This window comes from Ictalurus furcatus, chromosome 23 (assembly GCF_023375685.1).
Source record: "Ictalurus furcatus strain D&B chromosome 23, Billie_1.0, whole genome shotgun sequence".
Classification (NCBI taxonomy): domain Eukaryota; kingdom Metazoa; phylum Chordata; class Actinopteri; order Siluriformes; family Ictaluridae; genus Ictalurus; species Ictalurus furcatus.
The window spans coordinates 10,219,108-10,240,640 of record NC_071277.1 but is presented as its reverse complement, the minus strand read 5'-3'; the positions used below and the strand labels follow the sequence as shown (position 1 = coordinate 10,240,640).

The 21,533-nt window shown below is 39.4% G+C and overlaps 1 protein-coding gene across 1 annotated transcript; it reads right to left on the bottom strand.

The window, feature by feature from the left end:
- Positions 1-4,252: 4,252 nt before the first annotated feature.
- vipr2 (vasoactive intestinal peptide receptor 2) lies at positions 4,253-20,697 on the bottom strand. The gene is made up of 13 exons (XM_053611961.1): positions 20,107-20,697; positions 18,320-18,416; positions 17,312-17,419; positions 15,536-15,627; positions 10,252-10,349; positions 9,806-9,944; positions 9,119-9,269; positions 8,552-8,612; positions 8,282-8,351; positions 6,711-6,802; positions 5,832-5,973; positions 5,692-5,733; positions 4,253-5,374 (listed from the first exon to the last, which is right to left on the bottom strand). The coding sequence occupies exons 1-13, from the start codon at positions 20,245-20,247 to the stop codon at positions 5,201-5,203; spliced, it is 1,407 nt and encodes a 468-aa protein (XP_053467936.1). The 5' UTR covers positions 20,248-20,697; the 3' UTR covers positions 4,253-5,200.
- Positions 20,698-21,533: the final 836 nt, after the last annotated feature.

Sequence of the window (21,533 nt, the reverse complement as noted above, 5' to 3'; positions counted from 1 at the left end):
GGAGGGATGTATCTGGGGACATGAGGTTGTTAGGGCAGGTAGCCCCCAGTGCTACTGTAGGGCCTCCCCTAGCCAAGGCGGTCCCCAAGTTTTCAGTGTTCTCAGGTCAGCGAGCTGTCACAGGGCAACAAAAATCTGATACTTCCCTCCAATAGAATGTGGAATAGTTAACGTCACTAAAAGACCATCAGGCAGCGTGCAACTACTGCCAAATGTGTCTCCATGGGTTCTGTCTACCGTAGAAAGGGTTACCGGGTCCAGTTATCCCCCCCCCCCCCCCATTCAGAGGTGTGCTCACCACAGCAGTCAGCACAGACCAGAGCCCGATGTTAGCGCAGGAAGTAAGCCCCCTTTTGGACAATGGGGCCATAGAACATGTACCCCGTTCCCGAAGGGAGGGAGGTTTACAGCCATTATTTCCTCTTCCGCAAAAAAGTGTGAGTATGCAGCCAATTTTAGATCTGCGTCATCTGAACCATACTCTTCGGACATACAGGTTCAGAGGCTGACGCTCAAACTTATCGTGCCACAGATTCGGTTCGAGAACTTGTTTCTGGCGATAGATCTAAAAGGTGCATATTTCCACGTAGGAAATTGTATGCGCTCAAGTGGCAGCTTTGTCTTGTGGTGTGAAGAACGTCAGCTAAACCCAGTGAACTGCGCAATAGCTATAGTTCTGGAGTTCTTACAAGAACGTTTCTCAGCGGGCTGAGCTCCTTCTACAATCAGGGTTATTTGGCCGCCGTTTCGGCCAGCCATGCCCCTGTTCAGGGAGCCTCTGTGGGGCAACATCCTCTGACTTCGAGGTTCATGCGTGGTGTCAGACGGCTGAGGCCCATCTGCAGGCCGCGCATACCTTCCTGGGACCTTCTGTGGTCCTGGAAGGTCTGTCGGGTGCCCCATTTGAGCCCTTAGGGTGGATCTACTGTCTCAAAAAGCCGGAGGGCTGATTTATCACCCTCGGCCAGAACTATGGAAACTGTGGGCTGGCCCCTAAGGGGCACCAGCTCATAGATTCTGGTCGCACAACTGAGGTGGTACAGACCATGTTAAACGCTAGAGCACCATCCACAAGGAAATTGTATGCGCTCAAGTGGCAGCTTTTGTCTTGTGGTGTGAGGAACGTCAGCTAGACCCAGTGAACTGCGCAATAGCTACAGTCCTGGAGTTCTTACAAGAACGTTTCTCAGCAGGGTGGCTTCTACAATCAGGGTTACGTGGCTGCCGTTTCGGCCAGCCATGCCCTTCTTGATGGAGCCTCTGTGGGGCAACATCCTCTAACTTCGAGGTTCATGTGTGGTGTCAGACGGCTGAGGCCCATCTGCAGGCCATGCATTCCTTCCTGGGACCTTGCTGTGGTCTTGGAAGGTCAGGGGCCCCATTTGAGCCCTTAGAGTCAGCCTCTGAGAAGCTTCTGACTCTAAAGTTAGCTCTTTTACTGGCCCTGACATCTCTCAAGCGAGTGGGAGGTCTACAAGCTCTCTCTGTTGCCCTTTCCTGCCTTGACTTTACCCCTGGATTAGCCAAGGCCTTCCTGTATCCTAGGCCGGATTATATTCCTAAAGTGCCTACATCGGCTGCCCACCCTGTGGTGTTGCAGGCTTTCTGCCCTCCTCTGTTCCTCACACCGGAACAAGAGAGGATGCACTTGCTGTGTCCAGTAAGGGCTCTCTGTACTTACGTCCACCGCTCTGGCCACTGGCGTAAGTCGGAGCAGCTACTGGTCTGCTTTGGCAGCGACAGGAAAAGTGATGCTGTGTCAAAGCAGCGCATCTCTACTTGGATAGTGGAAGCAATCTCTAGGGCTTACGACACGTGGTCTCGCCACGCCTCTGGGCATAAGAGCTCATTCCACTAGGGCGGTCGCCTCCTCGAAGGCTTTGTCCAAAGGGGTATCCTTGCAGGATGTGTGTGCGGCTGCAGGGTGGTCTACGCCACACACAGTCATTCGTTATTACAGCCTGGATATTCATTCCACCCCAGGCCCGAGGCTCACTGCAAGACACTCAGGCCTGGGGTGGAATGAATATCCAGGCTGTAATTGGGTATTTTTGAACAGGCCGTACCCTCGGTATGACGGAGTGGGTATTCCTGTTCCCATACTGTTATGCTAAATGCAACGTCGAAGTTCCCTTTGAAAGGGAGCGTCTGGGTTACGCATGTAACCCTGTTCCCTGAGAAGGGAACGAGACGTTGCATAGCACTGTCATACCAGGGCAGGCCTGTGAATTGCGTCTTCGCTTCAGATAATAGAGGCTGGCGGCGTGGTTCACAGGTGCCATATATATATCATGCGACGTGCTTAATTGCCACGTCACCTGATCATGGCAGGCCTATAAGTAGAGGCATGATTTTACACAAGCTTCAGATACCGGTCACGCGCACAAGGCGTTCCCATACTGTTATGCTAAATGCAACGTCGAAGTTCCCTTTGAAAGGGAACACATTACACGCAGATGTTATAAAACTCACATTTCCTGTAACATATAAACATTACACTAATTATCCATAACGTGCATGTACTTACAGATAAATAGTATCCCAGGCAAAAACGTAACAAGAAAATAACCAACACTGGGAGTTCAGCTGCGCGTCTTGATGAGAACTGTGGAAATTCCCCGATTTTTTCGCATGTACATGCTAGGTAACAGAAGGATCCACTATGTGGCAGTTTTACACCACGTAAAATAACCTAAATAAATTAAGTCCACAGTGTAAACTTCAAAACTAATATAAAACTCTGAAGAATGGCAGCACTGGATTTATGAGGAGATAATACTACCCATTCTACCACCGTGCCATCCTACAGCTCAAAGTGTTTTACAGTATATGCAAAAAAACAAAATATAGCCTACAGTTTGTTTTGTAACAGTTCTGCATTCATTCATTCAACTTGTACAATTATTTATTGATTCAGGTGTGAGTCTCAATATTACTAAAGAATAATTTCTCTGAATTAAAGAAAACTTATCCATCTATTTTCTGCACCACTTGTCCTGCACAGGGTCGCGGGGAGCATGGAGCATATCCTAGGGGACTCGAGCACAAGGCCAACCCATCGCAGGGCACAATCACAGACACATTCACACACTATGGACTGGTTTGAAATACCAATCAGCCTACAATGCATATCTTTGGGCTAGGGGAGGAAACCCCTAAAGCACAGGAAGAGTGCGTCCTGTGCATGCAGGACGGAGGTGGGACTCAAACTCCCAAACCCAGAGGTGCAAGGAAAAGATGCTATAGACTTGCTAAGAGGCAAGTGAGCTTAGCAAGTGAAAATATCTTGAATCTAGTCACATTTATTTTGCTATTTTTAAGCTTTAAATTTTCTTATTCTACTGGCAGATTATTTTGCTAATTTTAAGTATTCATTTCTAGAAAAAGGAAAATTATCGCTTAAAATTTAAGGCTTAAAAATAGAATTTCTAGAAATAGATTTAATAATCTTATATTTGGTTTATTGTAATCATATAATAAGAAATACTAGATTAATTTGACTAGATTCAAGACATATTAACCTGCTAAGATGTAATTTTTTGCAGTGCAGTTAAAATTTAAATTATAGTAAAATTCACGCAACCTTGTTTGACAATTTTAATATAAAAGTGTAATAGTTTGTCTATATAGTTTTTTTTTCAAAACTAATGAGATATTATCTGACTTTTACACCCTAGTTGAAGGACTGAGGCTGATTGTTGGCTTTGCATTTTTCAGTTGATGTGTTTTTTGGACACTAACCCCAGCTGGTGTCAATACTCAGCAAAGACACTTGACAATGTCTTTGTCCAGTGGAGCACATACATCCCCACCAAAAAAGCAACTCACCCTCACTCAGGAGTCTCATTTCAGCAGGTGTTATTGACCAAAGCTCCTCAGACAACCAAAGAGAAAGAACCGTGATCATGAAGGGCAGTAGTGTTAATGAAGACCAGCAATCGTTTGCTGTGTATCTGCAGTCAGCTGGGGTGAAGCTGAAATTTACTAGTCTAACCCTAACCTTAACCCTAACCCTAGTGAAAAAGGAACAGTATCCAGTTTTAAACTGCTAATATTAAATATGTATCACAGTGGACATGCAAAGAAGAATACTTCAGTAGTTTAGCAGAACAACATAGAAATGTTTTGAGTACCTTTAGTACCTGGTTACATCTTAAAACAAATTAGCTTTTGCAATTTACAATTTATCTTTAATCTCTGCAATATTTCTTCAACAGCAGAATTCTCTTCCATTCATAAAACCATTGGTATTATTTTGCTTTTCATTTCTTACATTTTGTGTTAGGAACAATCACTGAATTTAATTCTGTTCAGAGAATGAACAGGTAGAAACAATATGATAGTCATAGTTCTGGACTAATTAAGAAATGTTTGGAAATAAAACATTTGAATCTGTTTTTCTGTGTATGTGACAGCATTCAACCTAACTCTAACCCTACTTCTTTTAAAACACTAGAAATGAAAAACAAAATATATGGGTTCTGAAATATCGTGTTCAACTTAAAACATGTGCTGCATTCAATTTACTTTGGAAGTGGGAAGTCGGAACACAGAATGACTTCATCATGAAATCATTTATGACCTCATTGCGGTAAAGGTATAAAGTGTGCAAAAAATATGGCATGACACTTTTTTTTAGATAATTATTTTAGAGACTATTCAATGCAAACTTAAAAAACAAAACTGATCATTTTAGTCTGCTCATGAATTTTTTTTTTCATAATTTTTTTCTACTGTGATTTGAATGTGACATGAACAGACTGTGTGGATACCATTAATGTGCACTCTGCAACATGTTAAATATTCAAATAATGTTTAATTTTTCAATTAATCACCTAGTTTTTGACATTTGGCCTAAAAATATATTTTTAATTATCAATCTGTCATTGTTAAATACACCAATATCCCATGCATGCCTCAATCTGTTTATTTTAAATTAAGTAATTGATTACAAAATGACTCCCAAAAAGGATTACAAAAAAGGTCCAGCACAAGAGAAGACAGCAACATTTGGCATAGAATAAATAATTGAAAACAACTTGAGAAATCCAGTTTCAATTTATCGTTGCATAACAAAACAAAGGCACAAATAAACTTATATGTAAAAAATTGCACTGGACCTCCTATGTCCTGTTTTCTGTACAGCTGGTCCTGGTGTGTGTGTGTGTGTGAGAGAGAGAGAGAGAGAGAGTGTCCAGGCTCACACAGTGGTTTCAGTGGTCTGTAGGAATGACTGAGCTCTAGAGTTACGAAGAAAAAGTGCCACGTTGTCCATGCCGTTTCTAGAGATGGATGAACCGTGCAGCCTGTAGTCTCGATTGATGTAACGCTTCAGACACACACTCCTCCACTTCCTCTTTAGCTCACTCTGGACCTGCCAGATACACACAGAGACACACACAGACACAGATATATGTTCAGCACCTGGACACTGAAAGGTTTTGCATAGGAAATAATTACATGAAAAAAAAAGCTGCTGGTAGACTTGCTGAACTGTTTCATGTAATTAGGGATACACAAATCCAAAAAGAACGAACTATATCAGGGATAATTATTGCCTGAAACACTGGCTGTGTGTCAGATTTGATTTAGTTTATAACACACAACAATACATTAAACACAATGCCATCATGTATCAGTAGCTCACAGAGAGAGAGAGAGAGAGAGAGAGAGAGAGAGAGAGAGACTCACCTCACTGTTGAGAAAGCAATATAAAATGGCAACAACCAGACCCTGTGGAAAGAGTATTACAATACAGAAATATAAGGTTTTCAGGAAACCAAATAATAATTATAAGCTGTTTTTCTGAATTTTTCATACAAGTTCCACACCTGGAAAGAGCCAAGACCAAGGTCAAAGAATATTTTATAGTCTTTGAATATGTCATTTTGACTCTCTTCTCTCATGTATACAAACACCACATAATTAACCCCAAAGAGTGGAATCAACAACAGCGTTGACTTCGCCAGCCTCCTACAAAAGACAAAAGACAACATTTGGCAAACTTATTTAGCCCAGTTTTTTGCAAAAAAAAGTACAAACAAAGTAGCAGCAACTATAACAGCAATTCTGCAATTTGAAGCAAGGAAAGAAAAGCCTAAAAAATGTCTGATGAAGCACGGTTTAATGCAAGACACAGCAGGACAGAAAATCTAGTAGAAGAAATGTGGAGAGTAAAACATGAGACAACATGAAAGATGGAGACAATAATCAGAACTCAATGACAATGGCATTGACAGGAATGCCTCCACTGCTGAACAAGTCTAATCCTTCTTGTTACTAATTTGTATACCTGAAAGTCCCTTAAAATATACATAAAACGGGAAGGAAGCTAATGAATAAAAACACTCAGTCATTTGACCTTCACCCTGTTTGAATCTATTCTAAAATCTAATCAGTTCATCTGCTGATTACAACGATAATTTAATATAAATCCTACAAACATTCAACCACTCATTATTGAGCTCTTGGATGGATGTACAGACAACCAAAAAAACATAATGCCTACACCACCTTGTGGCAGAGGCATAAATAAGGCAGAAACAGAAAACAGAAAGAGACTACAGGAGACTCATTCACTCCTGTATTCACTGTCAGGCCACAGATACCATCAGAGAGTGAGAGTGAGACACAGAAAGAAAGAAACAGAGAGAGACTGAGAGAGAGAGAGAGATGTGTCTGTGTGAAGTATTGTAAACCTTGAACCCCACCTGTACTGACTCTGGTCGTTTCCCCCTACATCCGGGCACCGCAGCTTCTGAACCAGAATCTGAATGATGCTGATGAACAGAATGAAGTTGATCTGAGGAGAGACGTAAAACTTAGGTGAAATCAGTTGTTTAAATCTGCTTACTGACTTTTTAACCCAAACACTGTATTAATGTCAAAAAATTATTTTTCTTTTTTCTTTTAAGAATTATTATTCTTTTCCTTGGCAAGGCATTTTACACCGACTGGAACTTAACTACTGTTTCTGACATCTAATAAAAACTCAGTGCAATACAGATTGGGTGGTAAATCTTTAATGACAGTCAGGGGCAGCTATCAATGGGCTATCAATGGGCTAGTGGGGCTAAGCCCCCCTTTCTTTCAAAGATAAAAAGATTATTTGCAGTGAGCAAATGTTTTAAAGAGGATTATTTTAGATTTTTGTGGAACCGTGTGTACCAACACCACCAGCGACCATAATAAAAACACACAGAATGGTATGAAGCAACTCTGAGATTCACACAGCCAATCAATTATAGTCATATCAGGTGATTAAACAGAGGGAAAAGCTCCTTAGAATTTATGTGCTTTTGGGCTAATAATTTTCAGTCCACTTTGGGGACTCATCTGTACAACATAATCAGCAGTCGTGTTATGGAAATAGTCTCAAGTGTAATGAACATCAACAATGTGGATTATTTATCATCCTTTTTCCCCACAATGCATTTGGAGGTGAAACTAAAAGTTAATAGAATTCGTACTTTGTCCAATCACAGTAGAAATTACAGATAAGGGCAGATTATGGAACCAAAGTGTTTAGTGTTTTTATTTTTAATGAAAGAGTTAGAACTTTTCTAATGTGTTTGCTATTGATAGAAGATGTGGCATGAACTCAGCAGAGTATTACAGCCATAACTAAAGCCATGTTCTGCTTAACAGGTTTCTGTCAGCATTGACCATCTCAGGCTTTCTACCTTTAGAACATTGGTTTGTTAAAATGTAAGTGTAACTTTAACGTGATGTGCTTCTCACAAGCAGAAAAAAACTTCAAAAACATGTCAGATGTCAATTGGCTTTAACACCTCACTCCAAAATCTTACATAGATGTTCAATTAAGCCATAGAGTCTGATATATATTAGAGAGAGAGAGAGAGAGAGAGAGAGAGAGAGAGAGAGAGATAATGTATATAGAGTTTGCACTTATGTCTATACATATTTATACATCCTGTATATACTCTTTATATATCCCTGTATTGTTCTCCATACTATCTCTTTGAACTCTTCTTTCTTTTCTTTTTGTCTTTTTTTTTTGGCTGCTGCTGTGACGCCGTAATTTCTCCATCTGGGGATTAATAAAGTATTATCTTATCTTAATTTTTTTCTTATATTGCTTTCCATTTCTTTATTTTGGTCATTTCTATTTATTATTATATATTTTCATGTATGTAATTTCATTATGCAAATTTTTTCGTAGCATCATTTCAGTAAGAGTATTACACTATTTACTGTGCTGGTATTGAGGTAATTGGGATTGGGACAACACCATTAGAAAGTGTTAAGAAAATGGTCTTACTATAACAGAGGCCATGACTGGCCAGTCGATCACCCTCCAAGGAATCATGGCTTCATTTCTTTCCCAGCATCTGTTTATAGAGATGAACAGATTTCATTACAACATTGATTCATTCTTTCATCTTTGGTAACTGCGGCATCCAGCGCTTCACATTCAAATAAAACACAAATGCACATTGTTTCTTCCATTTTCACACCAAAGCAATGTGTGTCCGCATGTTCAATACTGAATTTTCTGTGCATCTGATGCTCATGCTCAGCTTATGCTCACCCCGTGTCCTCCAGATAAATCCTACAAATTATCCACACTGTCACGAAGACTGTCGGGAATCCTGGCCGAGAAAAAAAAAATTATTACAGCTCGTCTATTATGCGTTACATTTTAAATACGTGGGTTAGATGAAATTATTGTCTACAGTTGCTAAACTGTGTCTGTATGTGTGTTTTAATGAGGTGTCAATGTTTTCCAGTGTCAGGCAAATGGTGAAACTGAACTGCTGTCAACCATCATTTCATTTCTCTGTTTGGCAGCAGCTTTAATCTGCTGATAAATAATGGCACATTTAATCCATAAGGCAGTGAAAAAAGCCAGTGAATTGTTGCAGACACATTATTGCCTCTGAATGTTGTTCACACACACTTGTACCTTTGCTATTCTGGCACAGGAGAGAGAGAGAGAGAGAGAGAGAGAGAGAGATAGTGTGTGTGTGTGTGTGTGTGTGAGCAAAAGTCAGTATCTCTTATTTGGCTCTATCATAAAAAGGAAAAATGTGGTAAAAATTTCACAGAGAGCCATTTAAGGTGAGATGATGTGGTGAGATGATGTAAACAGATGTACCCCATCCGATAAAGAGATAGATGAGAAAGTGGTGATTCTTGGAGAAGATCACCATCAGTAGAGTGTGAAGGTACAGACCTTCCACCAGCAGCCAGAAGAAATTAGCCATAATGAAGTAGTGAAAACTGACCAGACTGGCTTTACACCCAATCTGAGGAGCAGAGACAGAAAACAGCATTTTCTCTATGTTCCTTTAGAAAGTCACATTATAAACATATACACAAGTGAGACAAATCAAAGGAAAAAACAATATGCAATAATAACCACCAGAGCCATTTTTATTCTCCTTGTGACAGATTCCACACATCTTTTCTTCTAAAAGATCTTTACTCAGTGTGTGCTGTAATAATGCAGGTAGAGTGTGCTCTCTAACACATCCTTCAGGTGTTCAGTCAGGTTCAAACATGTTGTGTGTGTGTGTGTGTGTGTGTGTGTGTGTGTGTGTATATACACACACACACACACACACACACACACACACACACACACATACATACACAGGAGTATATGTAATGTCAAAACTTTGTGGACACCCACAGCCACATTTGGGAAAACCTTCACAAAATAGCAGAGCTTATTATAACGGCAAAGTGGGACTAAATTGGGAATGGGATGTTCAACAAGAACATATGGGTGAGATGATCAAGTGTGCATAAATTTTTAGCCATATAGTGTACATCAGCTCACCAGTGAGGGCTGTTTGTCACACTGTGTGTTCTCACTGTGAGAAAATAAAATGGCGTCCTTTGTCAACACAGCTACAGATCTCAGGATGAAGGAGAAGAACAGATTCAGATGGATGTAGTTCCTGGTGCAGTGGAGCTTCCTGCAGACATGGAGTAAAATATTAAAGTTCTCATATTTTTCCAAAATCATGCCAATTTCCTTGTGAGCTAAATGTTAGAAATGCAATTCTTAATTCTTCTACCTCCCAGTTTTGATAGGAATATTTCAGCCTCAGTCATATAAACACTATCAAGACAAGACAGAATGGCAAGCACAGTGTTTATACTCAGTGTCAAAACCCCTGAATTATGATCTATCCATAAATATGGCCAAATACGACTTGTTTAATGACTAAATGTGTGAGTGTGTGTGTGTGTGTGTGTGTGTGTGTGTGTGTATGTGAACACCTGAAAAGACACAGGATGGCACTGCCAGTGAGGAGAGCGATGAGAGACAGACTGTGTCCCAGTGTGTACAGCGTCTTCACCACCATGTAAAACACCTGCTGCTTAAACAAGTTAAAGAAGTCAGGTGTCACTTTCAGGTGATCTGAAATGTGTTTATTCCTTTAAATACCAAACTTTTCCCCAATGAATCCAAGACAGGATGTTTAAAAAGACTCAATGTGAGTGACCCGAATGATGCTTTAACGAGCCTGAGTCCATCGGCACAGAAAATCTGAGCCAGGATGAGACTGAGGCTTTAGTGAGAGAGGAGAGTAATGAGCCTCCTCTCTAAACAACATTCTTTATGCCTTACACAAAACCTGGCACATTCAACACCATCGCATTTTCCCACATTCCCACATTCACACCGTCACATTCACACATTCACACACCATAACATTAACATCATCTCATATTCACACACCATCACACATTCACACCATCACATATTCACACCATCACATATTTACACCGTCGCATAGTCACACAGTCACACATTCACTATTCATCATAAATAAGTGAACAGCAGTGTTAGCTTCAGTCTTTAACTTTTATATGTCCTCACAGTGTTTGGCTATTCTGAAAATATGTTGCTATTAACATTTAAACTAATCTTTCTGTTCAAGGTGAAAACGCCTAACTTAATACCTATTTAATTAGAACTGAACTAAAGACATTGTTTCTTATTTGCTTAAATTGTAAACGACTCTAACACGGAGCAAGAACACAATAGAACTAAATTCCCCAGTGGATACACAAAGACCACATTAATTCACAAAGAAGAATAATATTTGGACAAGCTTCACTGAGGTGAACTAAAGGTTAACTGAGTTATGGTGAGACAGGAACCAGTCTCTTTGCTCACGTCAGGACAGGTTCAGAAAGGAAGCCAAGCACTTACATGTTGGCAGAGAACAACCAAGGATCCTCTTTGGAATGTATTTTTGGGGGATGCCCATGGAAAGTATCTGTGGAGTCTCAAGGAAGGTGACATAAAAGCAGCACTAGTTCATGTGAAAGGCCAGCAGCATGTTTTATATAAAAATAGTGTAAAGCCACAGAGCTTAAGAAATTAAAGGTAATTTAGGTCTACATCCACAGAGATTTAATCTCCTCTCAAGAAAGTTTTAGTTTGAGTTAATGATGTGTAAAAGACAAATGGAGGAAATGACTTTCCCAGTGCAATAAACATATAATACACTTTCAATTTAACCCCAAATCTCCTTCAAAATGAAATTGATTAAAAAGAAAGGAATGAGCAGACTACTTTCTGAGGAAGCTCAGGTCCTTTAATATTTGCAGCAAGATGATAGGGATTTTCTCCCAGTCTGTGGCAGCCAGTGCAGTCTTCTTTGCAGCAATATGTTGGGGAGGTGGCATCAGAGCTGGAGATGCAAAAAAAAAAAACCTAAACAAAGAAACTCAACTGGCTTGGTCTTGGGCAGCTCTCTGAATAGTTTTGAGGTGGTGGTGGAAAGGAAAGAGCACACTCATTAAACTCGCAGCCATTCTGGACAATAAACAGCATCATCTCCATGACATACTGGTTAAACAGTTAAACAGCAGAACACCTTTAGTATAAGACTCATTCAGCTTTGCTGTAGAAAGGAACGGTACATGAGGTAATTTGTACCAACAGTGATCATACTGTACAATAGCTCATCACTGTGCTGGGACACTATTGTGCATTGACCTAGTCTTAGGATAAGCTTATTGGATAATTGTTGAACTTTCCCACCATGCACCGTTCCACTTTCATTCTATTCATTTTTCCTTTTCTCATGTTCACTTTATACAATACTGTATATCCCTGTTCATTTTATCACTGTTTACAATGTTTACACTGTTGACAATGTTTGCACTGCACTGCCATTTTAATTCAAGTCTGTTGCTTATATCTACAATGTTTACACCCCATTGCACTACCACATCACATCCTTCATCCACACTGTATCCATCCATCCATCCATCTTCTATACCGCTTTATCCTTTTCAGGGTCACGGGGAACTTGGAGCCTATCCCAGGGAGCATCGGGCACAAGGCCTGGACAGGGTGCCAATCCATCGCAGGGCACACAATCACATACACATTCACACACCCATTCATACACTACGGACACTTTGGTCATGCCAATCAGCCTACCATGCATGTCTTTGGACTGGGGGAGGAAACCGGTGTACCCGGAGGAAACCCCTACAGCACGGGGAGAACATGCAAACTCTGCACACACAGGACCACGGTGGGAATCGAGCCCTCGACCCTGGAGGTGTGAGGCGAACGTGCTTGTTTCATTTATAATGTTAAATTACTTTTAGTATCCTTCTAACTCTCTGTGCTGATGCAATAGGTGAATTTCCCTCTGCGACAAATAAAGTGATTTATCTATTTTCTAGATATCTGATGTTTCGGGAGAGTTTAAATTTATTTGATACTGCTTTCATCTTCATCGCTTTTGTTTCCTTTAGTCTTAATATTTTCTAGTCTTTAGCTGCTGCTTCATTAAGTCTAATCTCAGCTTAGGTAATATTCCTGTCAAAGAGTGCCAGTTAAACTACAGTATAAGAAGAAGACAGGGTGTGCTTACATTTGTGAGCAAGAGAGGTGAGTTAATGTCAGATCCAAGTGTGTTTGTGCTGTCAACCCTTCAGTGTTTGATTCACCCGTAGCCCCAGTCACCAGTTCCACATTTGTTTCATATTCCAATACTCATTTTAAGACATTAAAGCCAATGCATTCTTTCTGATCTAGATAAAAATATTTTTATGCTATCTCGCACACCGTGTACCAGCCCAGTAGTAGCAATTCTTCAAAAAGTCTTCTGATTAGTCTACACAGCTGAAAGTGATAGTACGGGCAGACGCATAGTCACCACTTTTTTTCAGAGGGGATAGCTCTGCTAAGTTTTCCGTACAGTAGATGAGTGTAAAGACATGATGAATGCATATGTAAGGTTAAGAGATGAGAGACTTTTATAGCCCTGTCCCAAGACCCGATGAGCCTATATTAGATTACTGGATCAAGCTTAATAGAGTAATTGACACTGTTAATCACTATTTTCAAAGATGTGATAAGTGCATTGATATCCCCAGTGCAAAAGTTGTGATGTTTGTTTCCCATTGTCATTATCCTAACCTTGCTGTATTCCTTAAGTTTAAGCATGCTGAGAAGTGGACAGCCTCTGAGTTTATGATGGTCCAGCAAAAAAGAGATATAATAGCCCAAAATCAGTGTTAAGAAGTGTCACTGTGGTGGACCCCCTTAGTCTAGCACTGCCCTCAGTGGCCAGTCATCCCCAGCCTCTGATGTTGTGAGCCAGCTGTATCTTCACCTCTAGGTGCTTCCAGTCCTCTGATCTCTCCTTCTGTTAAGCCTGACATGCTACAGATAGCCTCCATGTTCGACAAGGCCCTAGCCCTGTGCACCAGGACACTGGCCCAGCCTCATCACTCCTATCACTCATTGAACCAGTCTACTGTATTGTGTGGAGTTTATCATGCTATGGAACATTCTACACACATGCACTGCAGATGTGAGAGGCTGTGCCACCATCCCCTTTGCCCTGACCACCTCTGGAGAAACTGCTCTCAATCACTTCTCAGTCCCAAGTCTAGTCACTACCATCACCCTTTAGACCACCCTTAAACTAGCATGGGTAACCATGCTAGTTTAAAGCTAGGGTAACCCTCACTGATACACCAGACTTGCAATCTCTTTACAATGACAAATACAGGGAACTGATTTCTTCCAGTTCTAACAACCCTAACAGTGAGCAGTTTCTTTGGTTCCTCAGCTGCATTTCTCACTGGTCTGGTGTTGCTGATCTGCTGGTTCAGCCTGATAAAGAGGTAAGGTTGAAGCAAGCTGTCACACTCTTCCCTCATCAGGAAAACATTGTGTGGGGCAAATACAGCATTAGTAAAACAGGCTACCCCAAGGCCTGTGTAACAGTCCTGCATCTTTCATGTGCATGATGTTTAGCATTTTTGGTGTCAATTTCTGCAGTCCTCTCCACTACTTAGAAGACCTGTTAGTCTTTGCATCTTCGGAGGGTGAAGTTTATAAAAGAAATGTCACTTCCTATGGATTTCTGTAAAATTTCTGGACCATGTGGTAGACTATGATCTTGTGTCTGTGTTGACAGAAGACATCAACACCATGTCTGCTTTTATGAAGGAACACTTTATAGGGATGGATGGTGCATTCCATCACCGAGAAAGATAAGGTCAATTAAGGCAATGGTTATGTATTACCAACATTTCATCCCCGGATGCTCCTCTATGGATGCATGGTGTAGTTCATCCAGTTCCAGAATCCCAAAGACTGAAAACTGGTACAATATGGAGAGAGATGTGATCAATTACATCAAGAACTGCCACAGATTTATCCTCAGCAAGCCTCCTGAACCTGCTTCGCAAGCCCTTTTGGAAAGCATAAGACCTCTGCTCCAATGGAACTTATGTGCATTGACCTGTGGTCTGCTGAAAACAACAGCAGCTCTGCGGATGTGCTAGTGGTAACTGACCATTTTATCAATTTGACAAATGTTTTCCCTGGTTGTGATCAAACAGGAAATAGGGGGCATAAAAATGTTATGGGATCACTTCTTGTATGGTTTTCTCCAGTGTCTGCACTCTGATCAGGGTGATGCATTTCAAATTGACCTTCTAACAGCACTAACGGAGTTCTCTGGTGTAGACAAGTCACAGTCCTCCCCTTACCACCCTGTGGGGAATGGTGGCATGGAAAGATTCAACCAAATACTTGGTAACATGCTGAAATCGCTGCCTCCAGGGTCAAAGCATAGAGGCCACAAATGATACAAACCTTTGTGTATAATTGCACTGTGTATAAGAGCACTGGATTTGAGCTTTCCAATTTGGCAGAGTACCTGGGCTGCCTGTTGACCTCATGTTCAAAAACGTGCTTCATAAGGAGTCCGTCTGTGATTAAAACAAATATGTGAAATCAATATAGAGATGAAATCACAGGTTGCATTTGGTGCAGTTTGTCCGGTTACAGAGAATCCCAAAAGATCGACAGCAGAATCCTATAAACTGAAAACAGAGAGACTGAACAGAGAGCAGGTTTTATGGGCTTTTGTTTCACAAAGCTACATATGAGCTTTCCATATGTGATTCACTGCTCAGTGTAGAACCTCATACAGCAATCAGTCAGATTTATACTCTTTAAAGTCACACACTTATCTCTTTCTGTTAATGTCTCCCTCGTGTCCACTGTCCTCACCTTGTTGGGTTTGGATTCAGAAAAACAGACACTGTTTAAGCTGGGGTATGAGTCTGACCAGCCTTTAGTTGTACAGGTTCGGCTGATGTTCCCTAAAAATAAACACAAGCAGAGACATTTCAGTGCATTTGTTTGCAAACGCATGACAGTAAAAAAAATTTCTTCCACTTGGTGCAGTTTGTCAGATTATTTATTTTTGTTTCAGAATGATCAATGAGTGTTTTCCTGTGATGAGTAAGAATACATGTAAAAAAAGAGCTCATATACTTCATGCACAAAATTTTAATCTCCTTTAGATTCTCAGATTGTGGACATCCAGCTCATTTCAGATCACAAGATTTTAGTATGGGTTAAATTCAGAGAATAAGATGGTCATGTTTTTTTGACCTTGTTTGAGCCAGGTTTTGACCCAATGGCAGATCCAACTGAGTTTTGGGCTAAAATACCATAGTACTTAGGAGAACTCATGAGGTCATCAATCTTCACAAGCATCAAAAACAGTTCCAAAGTATCACTGATACATTTCCAGATTTTACATTCGAGCTATTCGGGTTATACATATAGTAGAACATTTGCTCAAGATGGAAATATTGCATGCCACATCTACAAAGAATTAAAGACTCACTTGCTTTTACTTATTGATTGCTGTGGTTGAGTGAATAAATGCAGATTTTGTTAGTACTTCTAGTTACATTTACATACACTTCTAGATACAAAACAGTGCTACTCTCTGACATGAGCTGCTTGTATATGGAGTCTTTTAAATATACTTAACAGTGATTTTTGACATTTTTTTGACTCATACCATAGGCATTTTCAAAATGCAAACATAATCATCCATCACCACCCCCAATCTCAGAAATATCCCCCAAAGACCAGAGTGTAATTCGAACACTGATTACTATGTTTTGTATCCTACAATATCACATAAAACAAAATCCAATATATATAAAATAATGAAATTAATAATAATAAATTAAATGCATTTATTTTCTTTATTAGCTTAAAAAAAAAGCGTGAGTGGACTGATTACAAACCCTGAACCAGTATGATAAGCCACATATCAGTATGATTGTTTCACAAACATGTGTCCAAAATTCAAAGCTAAATATTTAGTGCCTTTGCAGCTGATTGGAGAAAGAAAATGGAGAAATGCAGAGAAAGTGTAAACTGTAAAATAAAAGAGCTGCTGAAACTCACAATAGCACCAGGTAGATTAGCTAAATGTAGGAAAAAGGAAAAAATATTGCAGATAGTTCTGTGTGAGTGAGAGCAACACAAAGCAGTTGATGAGATCAGAAAGTTTTTAACTTTATGCAAATAAGACATGAGTATCCAGGATAAACATTCTAACCCCCAGCCTCACACCCCACACCAAAAAACCTCCAAAACAAGCAGAAAATAAATACTCTGGTTAATATAGTGAATTTATTCACTACATGACTGTGCAATAAGCAAGAAACTAACACGCTGTTGAAAGCTTAAACATTTAACACAGATCAATTGAAGGGACATGATCTAGCATGACAAAAATCACTTTAAATTTCAGGTTGCTTTTATTTTCAGAAACAGAAACAAAAGTTTACTATGTAAGGAAAATATGCTTGTATTTTAGAAACATATCTGGAAAGGTGACCAGTGGAGTGTTTTGCTGCAGTGTTAACATACTGTTTCACTCGCAGACATTTTTGGGAATAAAACTAATGATTTCAGGTGTAACAGCAGAGGAACATCACTCATACAGCTCCTATGGTGCAGGAAAAAAAAAAAAATTACCATCTTGGCCAAAGAGGTTTTTCAGAGCCTCTGGACAGGAATTGGTGACCACTTCACCCACCTCTGCATGGTGCCAACAGGAAAAGTTGTCCCACATGCCTGGGCAGCCTGTAGAGAGGAAACCTACATTACAACACAAGTATTCAACACACATTAAAACACACATATCAGTGGAGAGTTCCCTGTTGTAAAGTGTTTAGACAATCAAGTCTGTGAGAATTTTTCCGTGTGTAAATGACCCTGAGAAGATAAGATCTGTGCAGCATGGTTACTGCATCAGAAATACGTCTGTGGTTATATAATAAGCCAGTGGTGAGTAAAATGTTAGACCAGTCACAGAAGTGGGTTTTCATTTTCAATCATAAATATTTCATATCAAAACACCACCAGCAACAGCAGCACTTATTCAAGCACAAACAGTAAAATAAAATAAAGGGAAGATCAGCAGTTCAGCAGAAGCAGACTAACCTCACAGGGATCAGCCCCATCCTCTTTACTCATCAAAAGTTCTTCTGTGAGTGTTAGGTGAAGCTCAGAACAATAAATACTTTGGGGGGGGGGGGGGGGGGGGGGGGGTTAAAGATGCCATGACATGGACTGATACATAAGAGTCTATGAAAGTGCATTGATAATGGGCTTCAGCTGGACTATACAAACCCTGTTCACTCAAATCAACACTTAAATAGAACTTTCAACAGCATGAAGTTGGTTAAAAGGTCTTACTCAGTAACACACTACGCCAACGTTCAAAGAAATTCTAGAAATGATGAGGAAGAAGTTGATTGAAATACATCAGTCTGGGAAAGGTTACAAAGCACTAAATTGGTAATTTAACACTAAATGACCAAGTATAATATTTGTGTCTCATTTGTTTAATTGGGTTCTCTTCATCTTTATTTATAATGCCGATAATTTATTACGCCTGGAGGAGGGAGGTCTCATAAGGAGGGAGGCTGTTGATCAACTGAATTAACATTCATCTGTCAGGTTCTATGACATGCGTCATACCTCCAGACTCCAGACTTCCCTCCAGCTTGGACAGACATTCTCTCTCTGCTGACTGCAGCTCAAACCAGAAGTGGCAGCTCGGATGTCTCCCGCTAACCTTCACACAGAAAAGGCGTATTAACAGTGAAGTCCCTCTGTTGTTGCACCTCACAGGTTCTCCACGTTACTGTGAACTTCTCAGGTTAAATATTTAAACAGTTGTGACTGTGATCCTGAATACACAACATTACTGAGGCCACAGATTCTCTGAATGTTCAGCAAAAAATACTAGGAAAGATGTTAGTGGGATCTCAGCTGAAACATTTATGAATTCAATCTCTGTTATTGTAAAACAACTGTTAGTCGCCTCAAAATGAATTACAATCATACAACAAAATACTTTATCAATTAATAAAAGTCACAACCTGAATTAACTTATATATATATATATATGTATATATATATATATATATATATATATATATATATATATAACTAAAATAAACTATATATAACTAAATAAATAACTTTCACTGTGTTTCTTTAAATGCAAGATTTTTCACTGAAAAACTTTTTTAAGTATTATAAACCACTTAAAACATCAGGTGAAAATCAGAGAAAAACAAATATTTCTATACCATTTTGACAGAAAAAGAGAAATATTTTAGCAGATGTCAAAACAAACTGTAAGCTGACTTATCAGGCTTATTGTATCATTATATAATATATTGTAATATAATCAATCTTTCTAATCACAATAATAGCAAAGATGGCATATTTCAATAACAATGTAGTCGATATACTGTATGTATGACATGAGGAATTGCAAAGTCTAAATCACATGCCATTAATAACTTAAAACTGATTGTGTTATATCGGTGATGCCAACAATGACATTTGAGCTAATATTTTCTAATACAATTTTCATATGAAAAAGAAAAAAATGTCTAGAAAGTTTGTTATTTCCCATGTTTAAATAAAGATCACTCACTGCAAAAAATTACATCTTAGTAAATGACAATAGTTTTAATATAGTCACATTTATCCAGTATTTCCTATCATAAGATTGCAATAAAATAAATATATTATTAAACCTATTTTAAGCCATCTGTACTCAAGTCAAGTTAGAAATAATCTTGGCAAGTAATTTTACTAATTTTGAGCATTTATAACTAAAAAGAAGCTAAGTTATCTGTGAAAAGAATAAGTAAACTACAAGCTTGAAATGAGTAATAATAGGTTAATAAAAAGTTCATTCTTATATTTGGTTTATTGTAATCTTATAAGAAATACTAGATACATTTGACTACATTCAAGATATTTTCACTTGCTAAGATAACTTTTTTGCAGTGCTGACACAAAAATACTCCACTCAAAACTTTTACACACCTCGGAGTACTGAATGAGGTTAAAAATTGCTGCAAGTCAGTCAAGTGTTTTCATTCTCATATTTAAAAACTTATTTTGGGTGTAAAAGTCAAAAGAACCTGAACCAAACCGAATTTTAAAAAAGTTCACAGGAAATGTACGTTTGCAGGTAAACGTCTTTTGCATTTATACTGGCTGCTTAAAGTCAGATTAAAGAAAAACAGTGTGTAGTGTATAAAACTGTTGGGCCCATTAGCATGGCCCTTAACCCTCTCTGCTCCAGGGGCCGTATCCTGGCTGACCCTGCGCTCTGACCCCAACTTCCTAACAAGCTGAGCTCTGTGAAGAATTTCACTGTATTATAATGTATATGACTAACAAAGGCTCTCTATTCTAAAAGTGTGTGGTGAATAAAAGTGTGTAATGAAGGTGAAACTCACACAGTCTGCAATCCAGAGCAGCAGAACACAGGAACACTGCAGCCAGAACATTTCTCTCCTCGATAGTCCCAGATTAAACCGCTTCAGATGTTCTTTACAATGTGTGCACTGAGATAATGAGCAGTTTAAAATAAAATGCATAGAACATAATATGGTACAAAATATTTGTGAATTTAGATAGGCTGTGCTGCTGAGTGGTGGACTGAAGAGAAGAGAGAAGAGAGGGGGGTGAGAGTTAGTCCAGGATAATGAGCTGTACCTCCTACAGTTCACTCTCTCACTCTCCCCAAACACACCAGCTACAGTACAGTCACACAGCCTGCACGTCAGAAACACATGGACTTTAACACACACCCGTCTCACCTTTAACGTGTTATCTGATAACTGTAACAGCACGGGAAAACGTTTTAATTCATGTGAATGAGCTCAATTCTACAGAGATCTGTGTTTATTACTGTTTTCACCTGTGATAGCTTCTGATGAATTTAGTTGGTTCTATCTCTCAAAATAAAAACAAATCAGTCATTTAAACCACAGAGACTCTAACCAAAATAAAGTAGTAACACAGCATACAAAGTGGGAAAACACACAGATGCCTCCAAGTTTGACTTTTGTTAGCAACAAGCTAGCCAGATAACTATGATAAGTGGCGTATATTTTCCTTCACAAATACCAAACTGTATAGTCAATGTTTTATATTTAACAAATGAGTATGTCTGCATGTTAATTGATCTAAAGCTAATAATTGCATGTATAATTCATTTAAGGCCAAGATAAGAAGTGCTACTGTTTACTGCTGATGCTTTGTGCAGCCACATGTTGATTTGATGTCACTCTAAACTGGGAGGGAACTAGAAGTTGAGAAAACGACCCCAAGTTCATGAGTTGAAATGCCTGTGTGAAATGATTGGAAACAAATTGAAGCTGATTGGCTGAAGACAGACATGTTTTTGAAGTAATTCAGTGGTGATTAAAAATCCAGTTACAGATTTCAGCTCAGTCATTCATTCATCAGTAACACTTTTCTCCTGGTCGGGGTGGAGAATATCCTGGGAACACTGGTCATGAGGCAGAAACACACCCTGGATGGGACGACAGCCCCCAGCCCCCATACCCCCAAAACAATCCACCAACCTGCTTTAGTGCTGTCATTAGTGTTTTACACTTTCTGTTTATTGCATTTTATTTTTTAATTTTCCATTGTATATTTTTTACAGGACTGACAGTTAAAGTTCCTGTTCTCAGGGCCGTGTGCTTTGGGTGGCTACCATCTTGTGACTGATGGGGAAATTGCACTTTTATTTCAGTGAAAGCAATTTTATTTCTCATTTACTGAAATGGTCCTGCAGCCCAGACTAAATACAAACCTCACTGATGAAAAAAACTCCAATAGAAACAATCACAAAAATTATAATGGTTTCCACTAT

What these genes read in the sequence shown, in the direction of transcription:
- vipr2 (XM_053611961.1), bottom strand. Translation starts at nt 20,247, where the DNA reads ATGCATTTTATTTTAAACTGCTCATTATCTCAGTGCACACATTGTAAA. An exon ending in CTGAATCCAAACCCAACAAG is followed by an intron (nt 10,350 to 15,535) that starts GTGAGGACAGTG and finishes TTGTTTAAGCAG; the next exon opens with CAGGTGTTTTACATGGTGGT. An exon ending in CAGTCATGGCCTCTGTTATA is followed by an intron (nt 6,803 to 8,281) that starts GTAAGACCATTT and finishes GTCTCTCCTCAG; the next exon opens with ATCAACTTCATTCTGTTCAT.